The sequence below is a fragment of the Erpetoichthys calabaricus genome, chromosome 17, assembly GCF_900747795.2.
Source record: "Erpetoichthys calabaricus chromosome 17, fErpCal1.3, whole genome shotgun sequence".
NCBI lineage: Eukaryota > Metazoa > Chordata > Cladistia > Polypteriformes > Polypteridae > Erpetoichthys > Erpetoichthys calabaricus.
This window is the reverse complement of record NC_041410.2, coordinates 54178213-54202645: the sequence shown is the minus strand read 5'-3', so window position 1 is coordinate 54202645 and position 24433 is coordinate 54178213. Positions and strand designations below refer to the sequence as shown.

The 24433-nt window shown below is 38.4% G+C and overlaps 1 protein-coding gene across 1 annotated transcript in view; it reads left to right on the top strand.

The window, feature by feature from the left end:
- The window catches only part of etfa (electron transfer flavoprotein subunit alpha), a 130946-nt gene that overhangs the window by 56669 nt on the left and 49844 nt on the right, over nucleotides 1-24433 (top strand). Inside the window, exon 5 of the mRNA XM_028823062.2 lies at nucleotides 18787-18886. Coding sequence (XP_028678895.1) covers nucleotides 18787-18886 — 100 coding nt within the window. The remainder of the gene's footprint in view (nucleotides 1-18786; nucleotides 18887-24433) is intronic.

Genomic DNA, 24433 nt, shown 5'->3' with positions numbered 1-24433 from the left:
CATTAGATCCTCTTTAACGTCCATACATCCATCCATTTTCCAACCCGCTGAATCCGAACACAGGGTCACGGGGGTCTGCTGGAGCCAATCCCAGCCAACACAGGGCACAAGGCAGGAACCAATCCTGGGCTGGGTGCCAACCCCTCTTTAATGTTTTTTTAAAAATGTGTGTCAGACCCTAACCATTATCTGTTTACGTGTTCTTGTTAAAGAAAATGTACTCCAGCAAGCAGCCCTTTTTGGTTAATCTCTGTTTGTAAACTATTGTTTACACTGAAGTGCAATGCAAACCTAAGTGTTACACCATTACTATTACTTCTTTAAAATTGCGTGCACCTAATTAATTTTGTGGATTTGCTTAGGCACATTGGTACAAAAGTGTATTAATTGATATTGTTCCAAGGTTATCTAATTAGTCAATCATATTCTTGATAACATTTTAGAAACATAAAACTGTCTGTGTGGAATTTCTTCATAAACGCATCCTTTTGTAAACTTAATTATCCTCAATTATAAATCCTGCTGTTTGTCATTCTTAAAATAACTGTCAAATTTATGATCTAATGGTTTAAAAATTCAATTATAGTGCATTTAATAGTATATTGCATATCATAATCTCACTTTTCCTGAGCTAACTAGGATGTAGGGCTCTGCTTCCTGAACAGACAAGACATTTTGACAAATTGCACAATCCCGTGATAGATGTAGTTTCATTTTAATATTGCATTTTTTGTGCCATTTGAAACAACACATTTAATTATGATCTGCATATTTTTGCCTATAGTGTTCTCACTGTTTGACTTGGTTTTTTAGAGTTGCTTAAATTTACATGCATTATGTGTTTTAAACTGGTCTTTGGTTTTCTCCGATATTTTTTAAAAGCGTTATGCGTGGGTAAATTTATGACCCTAGTGTATTTTGGAACTCTGTACCTTTCTAAATAATAAAATATTACTTTATAAAATCAGTAATTCTGTCATTAAGTTGATCAAAACATCAATACAAACATTGGTTTTCTGGAAAGAAAAAATCATACAAAGCTCCAGTACTCTCATTGGCCACCCAGTGCACCTGTCTAGTACTCTATTTTGTCCCCAGATCACTCTAAATTTTCCAGGGCATGGATTCAGTAAAGTGCTGGAGATTTTCCTATTTTGGGCCATGCTGATTCAGTAACATCATTTAGTTCCTTCAAATTTGTTAGTCACACATTTATGCTGTGAACTGTCTGCCCCACCTCCTTCCAAATACTGTATGTAGTACAGAATGGGGACCTGAAACCCTGGAGTAACCATGGAAGCAGGTTGATTTCTGTTTTGTGGCATGATACATTATTCAGGTGGAAATGTCATTTAAAAAGCTGTAGACTGTTGTCATAAAGATATGCACGTGGCCAGCAACAATAGTTGGCAGGCACAAGATGGCACGTGGTCAGCAACAATAGTTGGCAGGCACAAGATGGCTGTTTGAATGAAAGGTCTATTGGCACTGTCGAACAAATATATATAAGGTAATGACCACTGAGTGTATTCCTTGTGAAAAACATTTTTTCATTGGAGTAGAGTAAATCATTCCTTCCTTTATAGCTTGTGACAAGTTATTGAGGCTCTGGAGTCTTAAAAAGGAAAAGAATAAACTTGATCAACATGTTAAAGAAAAACAGATAACTTTTTTTTTTTTAAATAAGAGCCCTCACTTTTTTCCAAATCACAACATCCAGTAAAAGATTTCAAGAAAACTACAACTTGCTGTATCTTGGCAGAAATATGTGCAAAATAGAAACTGCATTGACTATAATTGTGTCGCACTGCAGAATACACACTTAAATATGAAAAATGTAAAAGTGGTACTGTTCTACGTATCAACATGTCTTAGGAATGTGAGGTATACTAGCATCCACACATACCCTGCAAAAACTTGAAGAGAGCACTCTGCAGAAAAGGTGTTCAAAATAATGCAGGAAATAACTTATAGCATGCAAATGAGTAGAGTCATCCTAATAGCTTTGTTACGATTGTAACGATTGTAAACTGCATAAATAATGAAAATAATTACAGATGAGTAGAATTTGTGTTTTAAAGTAGCTTAACTATAGCTTAGTGAATAATAATAATAATACACTCTATTTATATAGTGCCTTTCCCATGCTCAAGGCACTTACAGAATATAAGAGAGAACGGCAGGGTATACAGTATATAGCGCTGTACAAACCAAATAAATAAATAAAGAAGATTACAACAGTGAATTCAGAGAAAAAGCCTAACAGACAACATAATTGATGGTCTAGCACACACACACACAGGTTACATGAGCATCTTGACAGAGAGGTAAACTCAGAGAATTGTAGTAAAGTCAAGTAGAGCTAAAAGCCTTCCTGAACAGATGAGTTTGGAGTTGGTTTTTAAAAGAATTCATGGAGTCAGCTGACCTGATTAATTTCGGTAGGTCATTCCAGAGTCTGGGCGCTATACAGCTGAAGGCCGTGTCACCCATGGAGTGTAGATTAGTGTGGGGCACAACAAGGTTGCCAGAATAAGAGGACCTTAGTGGGCGGGCAGGCACATAGTGATGAAGGTGGTCACTGATGTAGTTTGGCGCGAGGTTATTTAAGGCTTTGTAAGTTATTAGTAGGATTTTATATTCGATTCTGTAAGACACAGGGAGCCAGTGAAGACGGAGCAGGATGGGTGTGATGTGCTCGCTGCTGCTGGTTCGAGTAAGGACTCTTACAGTTGAGTTTTGAATAAGCTGGAGCTGTAATATAAGATTAGAAGGGGCCCCTGCCAGTAGGGAATTACAATAATCGATGCGGGATGTGATTAAAGCATGGACAAGTTTCTTAGAGAAGGAGAGGAAGGAGCGAACACAGGATATGTTACGGAGGTGAAAGTAAGAAAGTTTCTTTATGTGATTTATGTGGGCAGAATAAGAGAGGGAGGAATCAAAAATGACACCAAGATTCTTTACAGTACAACAGCAACATTTATTTATATAGCACATTTTCATACAAAAAAGTAGCTCAAAGTGCTTTACATAATGAAGAAAAGAAAAATAAAGTAAGAAATTAAAATAAGACAACATTAATCTATACTAATAAAAGGCAAAGCCCTCACTGACTGACTGACTCACTCACTCACTCATCACTAATTCTCCAACTTCCCGTGTAGGTAGAAGGCTGAAAGTTGGCAGGCTCATTCCTTACAGTTTACTTACAAAAGTTAGGCAGGTTTTATTTCGAAATTCTACGCGTAATGGTCATAACTGGAACCTGTTTTTTGTCCATATACTCTAATGGAGGAGGCGGAGTCACGTATCGCGTCATCACGTATTACGCCTCCTACGTAATCACGTGAAGTGAAAACAAGGAAGAGATTTACAGCACGAGTCAAACGCGGGAACGAAGGTAAATGACATTAATTGTTGAGTGTCTTTTAATACTGTGTAAGCATACATATTAACAGATGTGCAATTAAATGTGTGCATTTACGGGGTGTTTTCTCAGGCTTAAAGCTCGAAGTGATCACTCGAGTGATGGCAGCTTCACAAAAAAACAGATCCTTAACAAACTGTTATTGGTATATTTTACCTCAATTTTAAAAGGTTTTCTTTTCTTCTTAATAAAAATTTAAAAGCAGAACTTCGCCGGTGTGAACCGCGGGGATTTGAGCGACTGATGCATACAGACATATTCATGAGTGCAGGTACTTCGGAAAGAAAGCACCGTGTAAACCTAAAGTTTAAATTAAGTTCATAGACCTACAAAAGGTTGCCATTGATTTCAGGCAAGATTGCTTTTCTCCTGTACAACTATACGTTGCATTCTCAAGAGTGTGCTTGCACGGCTTGGTCATATTACAACAGGAGTGCTGAACTGACAAACTGGTATACAAACAGAACAATCGTAAAAACAGGATTAAATAGAAAGGCTGCTTCCGTTGGCGAAGCAACGAAAAAGGAAGACCTTATATGACATTCGTTTATAAAACAGCGGAGAGGCTGTGTGAAGTCAGCTACACAAAAAAACAGATCCTTAACAAATTGTTAGTGGTATATTTTACCTCAATTTTAAAAGGTTTTCTTTTCTTCTTAATAAAAATTTAAAAGCAGTATTTCGCCTGTGCCAAGCGCGGGGATTTCAGCGACTGACACATACAGATATATTCATGAGTGCAGGTACTATGGAAACAGAGCACCGTGTAAACCTAAAGTTTAAATTAAGTTTATAGACCTACAAAAGGTTGCCATTGATTTGAGGCAAGATTGCTTTTCTCCTGTACAAGTATACGTTGCATTCTTAACAGTAAGCTTGCACGGCTTGGTCATATTCCAACTGGAGTGCTGAACTGACGATAGATAGATAGATAGATATAGATAGATATAGATAGATAGATAGAGATATATATAGATAGATAGATACAGATATATATAGATATAGATATAGATAGATATATGTGTATGTATGTAGATATGTAATAATAATAATAATAAATTACATTTCTATATGTGTATGTATGTAGATATGTATATATGTGTATGTATGTAGATATGTATATATGTGTATATATATGTAGATATGTATATATATGTGTCTGTATGTGTATATATATATATATATATATATATATATATATATATATATATATATATATATATATGTGTGTGTGTATGTATGTGTGTATATGTACAGTGGTGTGAAAAACTATTTGCCCCCTTCCTGATTTCTTATTCTTTTGCATGTTTGTCACACAAAATGTTTCTGATCATCAAACACATTTAACCATTAGTCAAATATAACACAAGTAAACACAAAATGCAGTTTGTAAATGGTGGTTTTTATTATTTAGGGAGAAAAAAAAATCCAAACCTACATGGCCCTGTGTGAAAAAGTAATTGCCCCCTGAACCTAATAACTGGTTGGGCCACCCTTAGCAGCAATAACTGCAATCAAGCGTTTGCGATAACTTGCAATGAGTCTTTTACAGCGCTCTGGAGGAATTTTGGCCCACTCATCTTTGCAAAATTGTTGTAATTCAGCTTTATTTGAGGGTTTTCTAGCATGAACCGCCTTTTTAAGGTCATGCCATAGCATCTCAATTGGATTCAGGTCAGGACTTTGACTAGGCCACTCCAAAGTCTTCATTTTGTTTTTCTTCAGCCATTCAGAGGTGGATTTGCTGGTGTGTTTTGGGTCATTGTCCTGTTGCAGCACCCAAGATCGCTTCAGCTTGAGTTGACGAACAGATGGCCGGACATTCTTTTTCAGGATTTTTTGGTAGACAGTAGAATTCATGGTTCCATCTATCACAGCAAGCCTTCCAGGTCCTGAAGCAGCAAAACAACCCCAGACCATCACACTACCACCACCATATTTTACTGTTGGTATGATGTTCTTTTTCTGAAATGCTGTGTTCCTTTTACGCCAGATGTAACGGGACATTTGCCTTCCAAAAAGTTCAACTTTGGTCTCATCAGTCCACAAGGTATTTTCCCAAAAGTCTTGGCAATCATTGAGATGTTTCTTAGCAAAATTGAGACGAGCCCTAATGTTCTTTTTGCTTAACAGTGGTTTGCGTCTTGGAAATCTGCCATGCAGGCCGTTTTTGCCCAGTCTCTTTCTTATGGTGGAGTCGTGAACACTGACCTTAATTGAGGCAAGTGAGGCCTGCAGTTCTTTAGACGTTGTCCTGGGGTCTTTTGTGACCTCTCGGATGAGTCGTCTCTGCGCTCTTGGGGTAATTTTGGTCGGCCGGCCACTCCTGGGAAGGTTCACCACTGTTCCATGTTTTTGCCATTTGTGGATAATGGCTCTCACTGTGGTTCGCTGGAGTCCCAAAGCTTTAGAAATGGCTTTATAACCTTTACCAGACTGATAGATCTCAATTACTTCTGTTCTCATTTGTTCCTGAATTTCTTTGGATCTTGGCATGATGTCTAGCTTTTGAGCTGCTTTTGGTCTACTTCTCTGTGTCAGGCAGCTCCTATTTAAGTGATTTCTTGATTAAAACAGGTGTGGCAGTAATCAGGCCTGGGGGTGGCTACGGAAATTGAACTCAGGTGTGATACACCACAGTTAGGCTATTTTTTAACAAGGGGGCAATTACTTTTTCACACAGGGCCATGTAGGTTTGGATTTTTTTTCTCCCTAAATAATAAAAACCATCATTTAAAAACTGCATTTTGTGTTTACTTGTGTTATATTTGACTAATGGTTAAATGTGTTTGATGATCAGAAACATTTTGTGTGACAAACATGCAAAAGAATAAGAAATCAGGAAGGGGGCAAATAGTTTTTCACACCACTGTATATGTATATATGTAGATATGTGTATATGTAGATATATATAAGTATATATGTTTACATAACCTCTTTAACACACTACTTCTCCGCTGCGAAGCGCGGGTATTTTGCAAGTTAACATAGGATAAGAGTAAGGTCCGATGGCCAGGGAGGACAGAAAAAACAAAAAAAAAAACTCCAGACGGCTGGAGAAAAAAATAAAATCTGCAGCTCTTCCAGGCCACGAGACCGCCCAGTCCCCTCTGGGCATTCTACCTAACATAAATGAAATAGTCCTCTTTGTATTTAGGGTTCTCACGGAAGGACTTGATGATGATGGTCATGCAGACTTCTGGCTTTTAATCCATCAGTGTTGGAACATCACGGTGCTTTGAGTAGATGGTGGTGGTGCAAGCCGCCACCACAAAGAAACCAGAAAAAGAAACAGAAGAAAGAGTAGGGGTTAGTACGGATTTTAGAGCCACCATGAATAGTTATTATAATGAATTGAATATACAAAGTATCAGGATTAAATTAAAGTGAAGTTATGAGAATGCCATGTTAAAATAATGTGTTTTCAGCAGTTTTTTTTAAAGTGCTCCACTGTATTAGCCTGGCGAATTCGTATTGGCAGGCTATTCCAGATTTTAGGTGCATAACAGCAGAAGGCCGCCTCACCACTTCTTTTTAAGTTTTGCTCTTGGAATTCTAAGGAGACGCTCCTTTGAGGATCTAAGGTTATGATTTGGAATATAAGATGTCAGATTCCAATATATAAGATGGGGCAAGATTATTTAAGGCTTTATAAACCATAAGCAGATGTTTAAAGTCAATCCTGAATGACACAGGTAACGAGTGTAGTGACATCAAAACTGGAGAAATTTGCTTGGATTTTGTTTTCCTAGTTACGATTCTAGCAGCTGCATTCTGCACTAGTTGCAAACGATTGATGTCTTTTTTGGGTAGTCCTGAGAGGAGTGCGTTACAGTAATCTAGTCGACTGAAAACAAAAGCGTGAACTAATTTCTCAGCATCTTTCAATGATATAAAAGGTCTAAATTTTGCTGTGTTTCTTAAGTGAAAAAATGCTGTCCTAGTGGTCTGATGAATATGCGATTTAAAATTCAGATTACAGTCAACAGTTACCCCTAAGCTTTTTACCTCCGTCTTGACTTTTAATCCTAATGCATCCAGTTTATTTCTGATAGCCTCATTGTGCCCATTATTGCCAATCACTAAAATTTCAGTTTTCTCTTTATTTAGCTTTAGAAAATTACTATTCATCTATTCAAAAATACAAGTAAGACATTGTGTTAGTGAATCAAGAGAATCGGGGTCATCAGGTGCTATTGATAGATACAGCTGTGTGTCATCGGCATAGCTGTGGTAGCTCACGTTGTGCCCTGAGATAATCTGACCTAACGAAAGCATGTAGATTGAGAAGAGCAGCGGACCCAGGATAGAGCCTTGTTGAACACCATATACAGTGGGGCAAAAAAGTATTTAGTCAGCCACTAATTGTGCAAGTTCTCCCACTTAAAAAGATGAGAGAGGCCTGTAATTTTCAACATAGGTATACCTCAACTATGAGAGACAAAATGAGAAAAAAAAAATCCAGAAAACCACATTGTCTGATTTTAAAACATTTATTTGCAAATTATCGTGGAAAATAAGTATTTGGTCACCTACAAACAAGCAAGATTTCTGGCTCTCACAGACCTGTAACTTCTTCTGTAAGAGGCTCCTCTGTCCTCCACTCGTTACCTGTATTAATGGCACCTGTTTGAACTCGTTATCAATATAAAAGACACCTGTCCACAACTTCAAACAGTCACACTCCAAACTCCACTATGGCCAAGACCAAAGAGCTGTCAAAGGACAGCAGAAACAAAATTGTAGACCTGCACCAGGCTGGGAAGACTGAATCTGCAATAGGTAAGCAGCTTGGTGTGAAGAAATCAACTGTGGGAGCAATTATTAGAAAATGGAAGACATACAAGACCACTGATAATCTCCCTCAATCTGGGGCTCCATGCAAGATCTCACCCCGTGGGGTCAAAATGATCACAAGAACGGTGAGCACAAATCCCAGAACCACACGGGGGGACCTAGTGAATGACCTGCAGAGAGCTGGGACCAAAGTAACAAAGGCTACCATCAGTAACACACTACGCCGCCAGGGACTCAAATCCTGCAGTGCCAGACGTGTCCCCCTGCTTAAGCCAGTACATGTGCAGGCCCATCTAAAGTTTGCTAGAGAGCATTTGGATGGTCCAAAAGAGGATTGGGAGAATGTCATATGGTCAGATGAAACCAAAATAGAACTTTTTGGTAAAAACTCTACTCATCGTGTTTGGAGGAGAAAGAATGCTGAGTTGCATCCAAAGAACACCATTCCTACTGTAAAGCATGGGGGTGGAAACATCATGCTTTGGGGCTGTTTTTCTGCAAAGGGACCAGGACGACTGATCTGTGTAAAGGTAACAATGAATGGGGCCATGTATCGTCAGATTTTGAGTGAAAACCTCCTTCCATCAGCAAGGGCATTGAAAATGAAACGTGGCTGGGTCTTTCAGCATGACAATGATCCCAAACACACCGCCCGGGTAACGAAGGAGTGGCTTTGTAAGAAGCATTTCAAGGTCCTAGAGTGGCCTAGCCAGTCTCCAGATCTCAACCCCATAGAAAATCTTCGGAGGGAGTTGAAAGTCCGTGTTGCCCAGTGACAGCCCCAAAACATCACTGCTCTAGAGGAGATCTGCATGGAGGAATGGGCCAAAATACCAGCAACAGTGTGTGAAAACCTTGTGAAGACTTTACAGAAAACGTTTGACCTTTGTCATTGCCAACAAAGGATATATAACAAAGTATTGAGATGAACTTTTGTTATTGACCAAATACATTTTTTCCACCATAATTTGCAAATAAATTCTTCAAAAATCAGACAATGTGATTTTGTGGATTTTTTTTTTCTCATTTTGTCTCTCATAGTTGAGGTGTACCTATGATGAAAATTACAGGCCTCTCTCATCTTTTTAAGTGGGAGAACTAGCACAATTGGTGGCTGACTAAATACTTTTTTGCCCCACTGTAGGATATCATGTGTCTTTGAGTTGTAATTACCACAACTAACAAAGAATTTTCTCCCTGCCAGGTAGGATTCAAACCAATTTCAGACACTGTCAGAGATGCTCACCCATTGACTAAGGTCTGATGAGATCACCGCCAAGACTGACTGGGAAGGAGCTCATTTTATTAAATTGCACTTTAGTCCCAATTTGCAGGAGTTCAGTTTTGTTGCAATTTAATTTTAAAGAGTTCCGCTTCATCCAGGTTTTAATTTCACTAAGGCAGGTTGTGAGCTGAGAAAGCTCTGATGAAGTTCCACTTTTAACATTGAAGTAGAGTTGAGTATCATCTGCATAAAAATGATAACCCAGTCCATAGCTACGTATAATATGACCAAGGGGAAGTATGTAAATACAGAAGAGAAGAGGGCCAAGGACAGAGCCCTGAGGAACTCCTTGTGTGACTGGTGCTGAGCTGGATCTGCTGTTGCCAAGACTAACAAACTCTAGCCTATCAGTCAGATAGGACTTGAACCACTGGAGGTCAGTGCCAGAGATACCCAGCATGTTCTCCATTCTGGACAGTAGAATGTCATGTCTGACAGTGTCAAATGCTGCACTGAGGTCTGGTAGAATTAATATGTTGGTCTGCTGCCATAAGCAAATCATTGGTTACCCGTAGCAGAGCAGTTTCACAGCTGTGCCGCGCCCTAAAACCAGACTGAAAGGGTTCCATCAAGTTATTAGAGGTTAAGTAATTGGTGAGTTGGGAAGCTACAACACGCTCAAGAACTTTTGACAGGATAGGTAAGTGGGAAATAGGCTGGAAATGGTTAAGATTGTCAGCATCAAGACCAGACTTTTTTAACATTGGGATTACAGAAGCAATTTTAAAAGTGAGCGGCACAAACCCAGTGTCGAGGGATGAGTTTATTATTGCTGTAACAGTCGGGATTATGACATGAAAGCAGGATTTAAGTAGAGTGCTGGGGATGGGGTCCAGTACACAAGTAGTCGGCGTTATTTTACAAAGCAGGTTATTAACAAACACAGATGTGACTGGTGAGAACTTAGAGAAGGAGCTGGATGGAGTGGGAAAACAGGGAGAGATATAAACAGATGGTGTATTTATGATTTATTTAGATCTTTAATTTTGTTACGGAAAAAGTGGAGGAATTCCTCACAGACTTCAGTAGAAGAGGTAGTTGGGCCAGATGCGGGTTGGAGTAGTTTATTAACTACAGAGAACAAAACCCTTGGGTTATCGTGGCCACTTTCTATTATTCTACCATAGTGGGTGTTCTTGGCAGCAGTTAGTGCTTCTCTGTAAGCTCTTTGGTAGTCAGGGAAAGCCTGGATGTGCACAGTGAGGCCAGTCTTACGTGACATTCTCTCAAGGCGCCGACCAGCTGCTTTCATAGATCGCAATTCTGAATTATACCAAGGAGCTGAGCGTTTAAAGGAAACCTTATGTTTTAAAGGAGCTGTTTTATCTAATGCTGAATGAAGAGTTATAGTGGTCAACAAGACTATCTAGTGTTGATGGAATAGGTGCAGACAGTAAAAGATCAGAAATGGATCCAGAAAGGATAGAGGGACAGATATTTTTAAGGTTTCTGTAAGAAATTTGTCGTTTACAGGTAAGAGGAGGGAAAGGCAGTGAGACAGTGAAAAATACTGCTTTATGGTCAGAGAGTCCAAAATCAGTGCTGTAAATGTTGGCAACAGATAGTCCAGAGGTGCAGATCAGGTCCAGTATTGTCAGGCATTCATACAAGCATGAGTATAATTTTGAGTTGCTGTAATGAAATTTTGGCAAAATGGACTAGCCTGCCGCATCATTGATCTGATGTGTTTTCAAAGCATCCCTTTAATTTTATTGAGCAGTATATATATATATATATATATATATATATATACAGGTGCTGGTCATAAAATTAGAATATCATGACAAAGTTGATTTATTTCAGTAATTCCATTCAAAAAGTGAAACTTGTATATTAGATTCATTCATTACACACAGACTGATGTATTTCAAATGTTTATTTCTTTTAATGTTGATGATTATAACTGACAACTAATGAAAGTCCCAAATTCAGTATCTCGGAAAATTAGAATATCAATTAAGACCAATGCAAAAAAAGGATTTTTAAAAATGATAGCCAACTGAAAGGTATGAACATGAAAAGTATGAGCATGTATAGCACTCAATATTTAGTTGGGGCTCCTTTGGCCTGGATTACTGCAGCAATGCGGCGTGGCATGGAGTCGATCAGTCTGTGGCACTGCTCAGGTGTTATGAGAGCCCATGTTGCTCTGATAGTGGCCTTCAGCTCTTCTGAATTGTTGGGTCTGGCGTATTGCATCTTCCTCTTCACAATACCCCATAGATTTTCTATGGGGTTAAGGTCAGGCGAGTTTGCTGGCCAATCAAGAACAGGGATACCATGGTCCTTAAACCAGGTACTGGTAGCTTTGGCACTGTGTGCAGGTGCCAGGTCCTGTTGGAAAATGAAATCTACATCTCCATAAAGTTCGTCAGCAGCAAGAAGGATGAAGTGCTCTAAAAATTCCTGGTAGACGGTCGCGTTGACCTTGGACCTCAGAAAACACAATGGACCAACACCAGCAGATGACATGGCACCCCAAACCATCACTGACTGTGGAAACTTTACACTGGACCTCACGCAACGTGGATTCTGTTCCTCTCCTCTCTTCCTCTAGACTCTGGGACCTTGATTTCCAAAGGAAATGCAAAATTTACTTTCATCAGAGAACATAACTTTGGACCACTCAGCAGCAGTCCAAAGGCGGTCTCTTGTTCAAGAGTGGCTTGACACAAGGAATGCGACAGCTGAAACCCATGTCTTGCATACGTCTGTGCGTGGTGGTTCTTGAAGCACTGACTCCAGCTGCAGTCCACTCTTTGTGAATCTCCCCCCACATTTTTGAATGGGTTTTGATTCACAATCCTCTCCAGGGTGCGGTTATCCCTATTGCTTGTATACTTTTTTCTATCACATCTTGTCCTTCCCTTCGCCTCTCTATTAATGTGCTTGGACACAGAGCTCTGTGAACAGCCAGCCTCTTTAGCAATGACATTTTGTGTCTTGCCCTCCTTGTGCAAGGTGTCAATGGTCGTCTTTTGGACAACTGTCAAGTCAGCAGTCTTCCCCATGATTGTGTAGCCTACAGAACTAGACTGAGAGACCATTTAAAGGCTTTTGCAGGTGTTTTGAGTTAATTAGCTGATTAGAGTGTGGCACCAGGTGTCTTCAATATTGAACCTTTTCACAATATTCTAATTTTCCGAGATACTGAATTTGGGACTTTCATTAGTTGTCAGTTATAATCATCAAAATTAAAAGAAATAAACATTTGATTAAACATCAGTCTGTGTGTAATGAATGAATCTAATATACAAGATTCACTTTTTGAATGGAATTACTGAAATAAATCAACTTTGTCATGATACAGTGTTCTAATTTTATGACCAGCACCTGTGTGTGTGTGTGTGTGTGTGTGTGTGTGTGTATATATATATATATATATATATATATATATATATATATATATATATACAGTAATCCCTTGCTATATCGCGCTTCGACTTTCGCGGCTTCACTCTATCGCGGATTTTATATGTAAGCATATTTAAATATATATCGCGGATTTTTTGCTGGTTCGTGGATTTCTGCAGACAATGGGTCTTTTAATTTCTGGTACATGCTTCCTCAGTTGGTTTGCCCAGTTGATTTCATACAAGGGACGCTATTGGCAGATGGCTGAGAAGCTACCCAACTTACTTTTCTCTCTCTCTCTTGCTCTGACATTCTCTGCTCCTGACGGAGGGCGTGTGAGCAGGGGGGCTGTTCGCACACCTAGACGATACGGATGCTCGTCTAAAAATGCTGAAAGATTACCTTCACGCTGCTCCCTTCTGTGCAGCTGCTTTGTGAAGCGACATGCTGCACAGTGCTTCGCATACTTAAAAGCTTGAAGGGCACGTATTGATTTTTGATTCTTAGTTATTATATGTCTCTCTCTCTCTCTCTCTGACATTCTCTGCTCCTGACGGAGGGGGTGTGAGCTGCTGCCTTCATTGCAACTGATTTGTGCCGCGGTGCTTCGCATACTTAAAAGCCAAACAGCCCTATTAATTTGTTTGCTTTTCTCTCTCTCTCTGACATTCTCTGCTCCTGACGCGCACTCCTTTGAAGAGGAAGATATGTTTGCATTCTTTTAATTGTGAGACAGAACTGTCATCTCTGTCTTGTCATGGAGCACAATTTAAACTTTTGAAAAAGAGACAAATGTTTGTTTGCAGTGTTTGAATAAAGTTCCTGTCTCTCTACAACTTCCTGTGTTTCTGTGCAAATCTGTGACCCAAGCATGACAATATAAAAATAACCATATAAACATATGGTTTCTACTTCGCGGATTTTCACCTTTCGCGGGGGGTTCTGGAACGCAACCCCCGCGATCAAGGAGGGGTTACTGTATGTATGTATGTATGTGTATATATATATGGTTGTGTGTGTATATATATTTACACTAGGGGGTTGGCCCCCTGCTTGCTTCGCTCTCCAACCCTCCCATCCTGCACTACGTGCCAGCCACTTCTCGTCTCTGCCGCTGGCGTTGTGAAGAGGGGGGCACCCCAAGGAGACACGGTCGCTCCTCCGAAAACCCCTCTTAAACGGTGATGCAATGGGAAACAAATAGCAGGTAAAAAAAAAAACTCTTTGCTCGATCAGCTGCTGGCTTGCTGCCGCCACCATGCCATGTGACCTGCATCTCGCGTGGCACTTTGAACATTTAAAAGCCCATACAGCAGTTGTCCTACTCTTTGTCTTTTATTTCTGGCCCCTGGTGTGGTTAAATCTCTTGGCGCAAAGTCTCATCACACGGGACGTGAGTTCTTGATATTTTTTAGTTTAGAATTTAAAAACGGAATAAGAATCTGAAAATCTAACAACATCACCTTAAAGTTTGATAAATTCTGAAAAGAATGATACCAAACATATATATGCAGGTTTTAAAATAAGCCCGATTTAAAGCGTGACAAGAAGTCACATAACATCGTTGCACTTTTAGGCTTAGGATTTTTTATATATATACAGTACTGTGCAAAAGTTTTATGCAGGTGTGAAAAAATGCTGTAAACAAAGAATACTTTCAAAAATGGAAGTGTTAATCATTTATTTTCATCAATCAACAAAATGCAGTGAATGAACAAACAAGAAATCTAAATCAAATCAATATTTGGTGTGACCACCCTTTGCCTTCAAAACAGCATCAATTCTTTTAGGTACACTTGCACACAGTTTTTGAAGGAACTCGGCTTGTAGGTCGTTCCAAACATCTTGGAGAACTAACCACAGATCTTCTGTGGATGTAGGTTTCCTCACATCCTTCTGTCTCTTCATGTAATCCCAGACACACTCGATGATAATGAGATTAGGACTCTGTGGTGGCCATACCATCACTTCCAGGCCTTCTTGTTCTTCTTTACGCTGAAGATTGTTCTTAATGACTTTGCCTCCATTTGCAGAAATGCAGCCCCAAACATTCAAGGATCCTCCACCATGCTTCACTGTTGCCTGCAGACACTCATTATTGTACCGCTCTCCAGCCCTTTGACGAACAAACTGCCTTCTGCTACAGCCAAATATTTCAAATTTTGACTCATCAGTCCGGAGAACCTGCTGCCATTTTTCTGCACCCCAGTTCCTATGTTTTCGTGCATACTTGAGTCACTTGGCCTTGTTTCTACGTCGGAGGTATGGCTTTTTGGCTGCAACTCTTCCATGAAGACCACTTCTGGCCAGACTTCTCCAGACAGTAGATGGATGTACCTGGGTCCCACTGGTTTCTGCCAGTTCTGAGCTGATGGCACTGCTGGACATCTTCCGATTTCAAAGGGTAATAAACGATGTGTCTTTCATCTGCAAGTTTCCTTGGCCGACCACTGCATCTACGATCCACAGCGTTGCCCATTTTCTTTGTGCTGCTTTGAAATCTTTGTCTGGGAGAGACCTTGCTGATGCAGTATAACTACCTTGTGTCTTGTTGCTGTGCTCAATCTTGCCATGATATGAAACTGTCTTCCACAACCTCACCTTGGTTCCTCACCTAGTTCTAAGCCTCCTACACAGCTGTTTCTGTTTCAGTTAATGACTGTGTTTCAACCTACGTGTGACATTGATGATCATTAGCACCTGTTTGGTATAATTGGATGATCATACACCTGACTAGAATCCTACAAAATCTCTGACTTTGTACAAGTGTACCTATAAGAATTGATGCTGGTTTGAAGGCAAAAGGTAGTAACACCAAATATTGATTTGATTTAGATTTTTCTTTTGTTCGCTCACTTTGCATTTTGTAAACTGATAACAATAAACAATCATTATTTATATTTCTGAAAGCATTCTTTGTTTACAGCATTTTTTCACACCTGCCTAAAACTTTTGCACAGTACTGTATATATAATATATACACACACACACATGGTCTGAACACATACCAATATGACTATAAAGGAAGAAAAATATAAAAAGAAAGAAAAGAAAACTTCTGACTTGGCAGTCACAGTGTGAGGCTTAATATAGGCATACAGTCATATGAAAAAGTTTGGGAATTCCTCTCAGCCTACATAATAATTACTTATTACTAGTATAATTAATACTTTCAACAAAAAAGATAACAGTGGTATGTCTTTCATTTCCTAGGAACATCTGAGTACTGGGGTGTTTTCCGAACAAAGATTTTTAGTGAAGCAGTATTTAGTTGTATGAAATTAAATCAAATATGAAAAAATTTGGGTCCCCTTGTAATTTTGCTGATTTGAATGCATGTAACTGCTCAATACTGATTACTCGCAACACCAAATTGGTTGAATCATGAGAAAAGGTATTTAAGGTGGTCATTTGCAAGTTGTGCTTCCCTTTGACTCTCCTCTGAAGAGTGACAGCATGGGATCCTCAAAGCAACTCTTAAAATATCTGAAAACAAAGATTGTTCAGTATCATGGTTTAGAGGAAGGCTACAAGAAGCTATCTCAGAGATTTAAACTGTCAGTTTCAACTGTAGAGGATATAATCAGGAAATGGAAGGCCACAGGCACAGTTGCTGTTAAACCCAGGTCTGGTAGTCCAAGAAACATACATGAGCGGCATATGTGCAGGATTGTGAGAATGGTTACAGACAACCCACAGATCACCTGCAAAGACCTGCAAGAACATCTTGCTGCAGATGGTGTATCTGTACATCGTTCTACAATTCAGCACAATTTGCACAAAGAACATCTGTATGGCAGGGTGATGAGAAAGAAGCCCTTTGTGCACTCACGCCACAAACAGAGTCTCTTGTTGTATGCAAATGCTCATTTAGACAAGCCAGATTAATTTTGGAACAAAGTGCTTTGGACTGATGATACAAAAATTTAGTTATTTGGTCATAACAAAAAGCGCTGTGCATGGTGGAAGAAGAACATCACATTCCAAGAAAAACACCTCCTACCTACTGTCAAATTTGGTGGAGGTTTCATCATGCTGTGGGGCTGTGTGGCTAGTTCAGGGACTGGGGCCCTTGTTAAAATTGAGGGTCAGATGAAGTCAACCCAATATCAACAAATTCTTCAAGATAATGTTCAAGCATCAGTCACAAAGTTGAAGTTACGCAGGGATTGGATATTCCAACAAGACAATGACCCAAAACACAATTCGAAATCTACAAAGGCATTCATGCAGAGGGAGACATACAATGTTCTGGAATGGCCGTCACAGTCCCCTGACTTGAATATCATCGAAGATCTATAGGATGATTTGAAGCAGACTGTCCATGCTCGGCAGCCATCAAATTTAACTGAAGTGGAGAGATTTTGTATGGAAGAATGGTCAAAAATATCTCCATCCAGAATCCAGACACTAATCAAAGTCTGTAGGAGGCATCTAGAGGCTGTTATATTTGAAAAAGGAGGCTCAACTAAGTTTTGAGGTAATATCTCTGTTGGGAGTGCCTAAATTTTTGCAAATGTCTAATTTTGTTATGATGCATATTTTCTGTTACTCCAATAAACTTAATGTCACGCTGAAATACTACTGTTTCCATAAGGCATGCCATATATTAAAAGGAAGTTGCTACTTTGAAAGCTCGGCCAATGATAAACAAAAATCCAAAGAATTAAGAGGGGTTCCCAAACCTTTTCATATGACTGTATTACTGTTGGTATAAAGGAGCCACATTTGTGCATTTTAACACACTTTTGCTGAATAAAATGAAAGGCCTCAGTGTTAGTGTGTCAGAGAGAGGTTATGCAGCATTGTTCATAATAGCACTCAGTTTTGTTTTATTGTCTCATTTGTTATATTTATAGCTTGAGGTGTACAGAGTGAAGAGAACAGGAGACAGGACTGTTTCTTATGGTGCTCCAGCGTTGGTCACATCTGTATCAGAAACGCTGCCCTTGAGTCTCACAAACTGCAGTCTGCCCGACAGATAGTCCATTGTTTAGGACACCATAGTTCCTCCACCTGCATCTTTTTGGGCTTACCCCTTAATAACAATAGCTGAATGGTGTTGAAAGCACTGGAGAAATCAAAAAACAGTCCTCACCGTTCTGCCAGCTATATCCAGGTGATAGTAAGCGTTGTGGAGCAAATAGATAATTGAATCCTCCACTCCAGTCGTGTTCCGATATATACAGTATATACAGTAATGGTGTAATTTTTTATGATGGAAATCCTATTACATGTTCAGAATTATTAGAGAGGATATTTCATCTTTGTACATAGCATTACAAACTTCAAAACAGCTCATACCTGTTTGGTAGATTATTAAGCCATACAGTATGATATTGTGTTCATGCTTTGTGTATATAGCCATTAATGGGGGAGAGGGGTTGATAAATATTAGCGTCAATAAATTATTAAAATATTCTATTTTTTCAAGTGTGCATTAGGTTGCGTGTACTTTATTGTGTCATATGTTGTCTTGCAGTTTATTGGTGAGGGTAAGAAAATGGCCCGGTGTCACAACTCAGTAAGGCATAACAAATAGTAGTGTTCTTAAACCCACTTTTGTAGTTTTTCCAAATTCTTTCAAATTCTAGGAGATGCAGTGTGCAGCAAGTGGATGCTTATATTTGTCAGTGGCTATTTTGCTGTTTATATTGGCAACATTTCACTGGCAGTACTAAATTAACTATCTATATGTGATAGTAGATTTATTCATGAGTGTGCCCTGAAATGAAATGATGTGCCTTTCATTGCTGGTTTATGACTTGCGCTTAATAGTGCCAGATATGCTCTAGCTCCCTATAAACCCTATAATAGAAAAAAAGGTTAAAAAACTGATAGGTGGATGTTTCATATTAATGTGTGCATTTAGTTTAATAAATATTTCTCTTTTTCTCCTCAATTGTTTATTTTTTTATAGAGTATATTACCAAGACTTGCTGCCAAGCTTGATGTAGCTCCTGTGTCTGATGTTACCGAGATCAAATCACCTGATACTTTTGTTAGACCAATCTATGCTGGTAAGTCATGCTGTTTGTTTTTCTTGTGGTTTTAGTCTGCTGCATGCTCAACATCACCTATGACGAGGTCTCGATTTCTCTGCTTCCTTTATGTTCAGCTCTGCTTAAAGGAGAAACTTTCTAAGAGGATGGAGATCAATAAAAACTATTTTAAAAGTGTAGTTCAATTAGTTAATTTTTTTATTCGTTACTAAACAAACATAAATATAATTCAAGGTAACAAGAGCAAGTAAAGTACAGGATCATCACAGATTGAGTTATAAGTGAATTCTAAAGAGCCTTCTTAAAATTAACAGCATCAGTATGTGTTAACAGACTTACAGAATGCATCCATTTTTCAAGAAAGTTGTCAAATATTGATCCTCATATTGAGTTTAAACACGCATTGTAAAATATGTTTTACATGTCATTTTTGAACAAAAAAATAGCAGCATTATGAGATTTCGCCATTTTAAAAGAAGACTAGCTGTACACACTCCCTCCACACTTGTCTTCCTTCACAATAACCTTAATCCCCCAGGGCTGTGGTTTATTATTCTGTCCAGAACTCTATTATTGTGACAATCATGTATCAGAGCCACAAAAAGTTTATATCAAAACTTTTGCTGTTTCAAACAAAATGTATTTGGTAAGTTTTTAGGCTTTTGTTTCCCCGAGTATTCCGTGCCACATTGTAAAGCACAAGGACTGGCTATGTATTTTTAAGAGAAAATGGATTATCTTTAAAACACATTTTTACAATGCAAATTCATATATACCATGTTGAGGGAAGAATTAACTTTAAAAATGCTTATCTTAAAAGGATGAGTTTGGTAAGTGAAACTCCTTAGTTAAATTAATTTTATATTTTAAGCATTGGTCATTGTGGAGGTATGGTGGTATAATAATGTATAACGCTTAACTTTCAATTTTCCAGCTTTTAATGCTCATGAGAAGTGGGAGGTTTGCACACAGGGTGGATTTAATATTAAATGTTAAAGGAAATAAATCTAGATGCCCTGTACTTAAGAAATTTTAATTTATTGAGTCTCCTTTCTTCTTCCTCTCTTCTCAGTAAACGTTTGAGAGCATAGAACATAGCATATATACTAATATGGATTTATATTCTAATACTGTCTAATACTAAATATGAAAAAATGTATTACATGTATGAGTCATTCTAAGCCCACACCTGCACCAGAGGCTTGCTTTGCAATTTATTGGTTCCCTTAGAAAGTGGTAAACCTACAAAAATGGATTAAGTGATAACTTGAGATTGCCCTATTATGAATGTGAATGACTCAAAGTTATTATTGTAAACAAATAGAAAAACTATTAATAAATTAAAAAAAATTGTAAATTAAAATAAAATAATTAACAAAACCAATATGAAAAAATAAAACTATATGAAACTATTCTAACAGCTGAAATGACCAAGAAATAAATACCATTAAAAAATTCCTACTTGCTAGACTTAAAGATCAAGTCCTCTTTACTGTTTTTCCTCTTTCCCTGAGGCAGCTTTTCAGCTCCTAGTTTCACACACACACACAGAGTCATCCCAGAGTTTTCGTGTATCTTGTGAACGGTGTCTATTCACACAACATTTGCAATGGCAGGAGAGCTGAATATGGGCCATTGGACTACAAAACGTGTGAAGAAGAAAGTGATTTATCGTGTGATAATAATGACAGTTCTTCAGAAATTGAAAGCGACAATGACTAGTTCTAGTGATAGCAGAGTATGCAAAGGTGATGATTTAGCTAAACGGCCCACACTAGGAAGAGTCCTTTTTGGTCCAAATCTCTTCCGTTATTGAGGCCACTGTCCTTCTGGGAACACTCAAAACTTCAGAAGTGGTTTTATATCCTTGCCCTGATTCAAGCCCAGTGAGCTCTACCCACTAAGTGTTCAACTGGTTTTCATGGTTGTTTCTATCAGAACATAACATGGTCTGTTTTCTGAATTTTTTTTTTTTTTTGGGACTGCAAGTGGCAAAATTCTATATATAAATTTTCTCTGACTGAGACTGCTTTAGTGATCAACATGGTCTGTAGAAAATGACAAAATCCATATGACAATTTTTTTTTTTATTTTCGTAGTATCAAAAGTGGTAATAGTAAGCATATCATTTTGGATCAGGTTATGTTGTTTGATGTACACAATGAGAGTAAAAATTCCACAAACCTTAATCACCAACAGAATAATCACAAATTATCCTTTGACCTGTTTCTGGGCAAAGAAGTAGAAAGTTTGAAAGTGTTAGCAACAATCAGCATGCACATCTAAGTCCAGAGCCATGTAATGCCAGACAGCAGGCGTTAACGTTTTGTTTTCAGAGTGTATCAGCTTGTGGAACAGCCTCATTCAAATACAAAAACGTATGAAAAAGCCCAAGTTAATTTGTCCATTGAAACTAGCATGTCTGCAAGGCTATGTGGCACGCAATCATTCAAAACATTTGCTACTTCTATCGATCCCAAGATCCGGAAGTGCTATGGAATCACATGGTCAAAAGCACTTCCGGGTCACGGACTACATAAAGGACTATGGGAAACCCAGCAAGGGGAGCCGGAGTTGGGTGGTAGAGTGACAGAGCTGCTGGGAGGAGTGGAGGATTGATTTATTGTATTATTATTATTATTGAGTATTGTGGAGGTGGAGGTGCTTTGTGCACATTATAGAAATAATTAAAAATGATTTCTGGTACTTTTACCTGGTGTCTGGACGTGTTGTCTGTGGGTTACACGGGGCAACAGCGACCCCTAGTGTCACACTATATATACAGTGGAACCTCGGGTCACGAATATCTCGGACCACGTACAAATCGGGTTACGACCAAAAAGTTCGCCAAACTTTTGCATCTGTTCACGACCACACACTCGGGTGACGAACAAACCAGTTTCCCTTCCGGTTCATACGCACCAATGATTTCAGCACATGTTCAGTATCTCCCTGTGCATTCTCTCCGCAGCATAGTGAGCAAGAGAGAGCATGAGCGAGACCACGTGCGAGCAAGAGAGAGAGCGCGAGAACGCGAGTGAGAGACAGAGAGCACGACCGAGAGAGGTAAACATTACAGAAGAAGCAAGCAAACATTTAGTTTACTATTACACTGTGCATTCTCTGGTATAATTAACTATTTTTGTGCTTAAAAGTCTTTAAAAAAATATATATATATTTACATACAGCTTGTACGGTCCGGAACAGATTAATTGTATTTACATACAATCCTTTGGGGGAAATTACTTCGGGTCATGGCCAAATCGGGTGTGGTGGTCAACAAAAACTTTAGTTTAGTGAGTAACATTTCAGTTTATTTCTCAGGTCCCTGCTTTTTGTTGACAGTAATTCACCTGCCACTTCACACAAGAAGTATAGAGAAAGTATAGTAATCATGAAAATAATTCGACCTTGAGGTTTTGATGAATCTTGACATTTAGACCCCCCAGAGTCCGAAAATACAGTTTTTTGAATTAATATATGTGTGTGTGTGTAAACATGATAACTCAAAAATGCAACTAGATAGACAGATGAAATTTGGCATGTGGTCGTTACACCAAAGTTGTAGATCTGTATTAACATTTGGGCCAAATCCATCAACCGGAAGTGGTACTTTACCTGAACACATACTCGATTTCTTTTTTTTCTTTTTTTTTTTTATATATTCATGCAGCTGTAGAGTCCGATTTATTCACCTTTACTTTTATAATAATTGTGCAATATAGTATTAATTTGATTTTATTTTTTGTTGATGGTTCTTTTAATGTACATGATGTATATAATTATCTTGCGGTTTATTCCTCAAATATTCATCCCCATATCTGAGTACACAAGAAAGTCTAGGGGAGACCACTCCCGATTTTGGAAAATAAAACGGCACTGATCGAGAGTCTGACAAGGTCATCATACAAGATCAGCATACTGTTACTGACCAATCACTTTTGCTTTAAAAACGTTGTTTAACAACGAAGACATACAAACTTTGTAAAATTCCTGAGTTGGCAACGTCTCTACTGAACTACAGGTAGGTAGGCAAGAGAGTCTACGAAGTGATGAAAAGCTAAACATACTAGTGTGTTTTTATATTTATGCTATATTTATTAATTTATCTTTTTTAGTTAATATTCATCATTCTTAATACCAGATATTGTAAAAATAATCCAATAGCAGAATTATGTTTTAAAAGATCTGTCCCCATTTTTTCAATATTTCTCTCAAAACAGATAGTTGAAATCATCATATTCTTTTTATTCTTAACATCCGCCATATCATACATATTGCATACCAGTGATTTTTTCCTGCCTTGCATCCAAACCTGTTTGGATAGGCTCCGGGTTTCCTGTGATCCTGCTCTGGATAATCAGGTTTAGATAATGTATATATTGTTCTTAATCTCAGATGCTGTCTCTGTCATTTGTGCCTGTCCATACTTTTTATTACCTGCTCTTGCTCGGCTCATTAATGGTTTACTGTTCTTATGCATGGGCTATTCAAGTCTCACTGCCCTTAACCTTGACACTACATGCTTGTTTTTCTTTGTTTCCCCCAATACAGCTAGATGGGGTCTGCACACTGATTCAAGCCTATTGAGCCCCTGCGATTTTTATGATCACACCTGTCAGAACACAGTAGATACTGATTTTTGATCATTTTAGGCCTGTGGGTGGCATAATTCTGTCTATAAATTGTTTGTGCCTGAGATGGAATCAGAGATCAATATGACTGGTAGAAAATAACAAAGCCCAGTATTTGAGATGTTTGAATGCAGTATTGACGGCATTCATTATAAGCACATTGTCATTGGAGCAGGATATGTTGTGTGCTGTAGACATTTAGAGTAAAAAAGCGTCACACCTTAAAATTCACCTAAATTTCATTACAAATTGGACCATTCTGGGCAATAAAAGGAAAAGAAAAAAGTACCAAGAGTCAGCACAGATTTGTTCAGCACAAATGACATAGAAAATAGTTTAAAAATTATAAAATTGTGTAAAATTATTCATATTCAGTAATGATGAGATGAAGGGCTTTGTGGCATTACAAATATAGATGGGACTAGACTGGCGATATAACTTCAGGGAGCATTGGTCCAAATGTGCATGATGATAGGTACGTGCTCCTGCAAAGTGATTGTGAGCAACTGAGCTTTCATAAATTCTGACACTAGCGATGAGGAGTTCTTCGGGTTTCCATAAAACTAGAAGAGTGCTTGAACCTTAAAGTCTCTTCTTATTTGTTAATGACAGTGATGATGTTTCTTAATACCGCTGTTGAATTTACATGGTTGACATATTATTCTGCTATATTTTATTAAACATATTAGTACATCATTTGGTTCAGAATATTTTTTTTCTTGTTTTCCTCCTCTAAACCTAGGTGCCTCTAATGGTCAGGTGCGTCTTATGGTGCAAAAAATACGGTAAATTAAAACTAAAAATACACGATGAAGGAAAACTAAAACTAAACTGAATTTCCAATAAGATCAGAAAGAATATAGAAATAAAAACTAATATTAACAGGCAAAACTATAATAACCTTGGGATGCACAGATATTTGTCACACGGT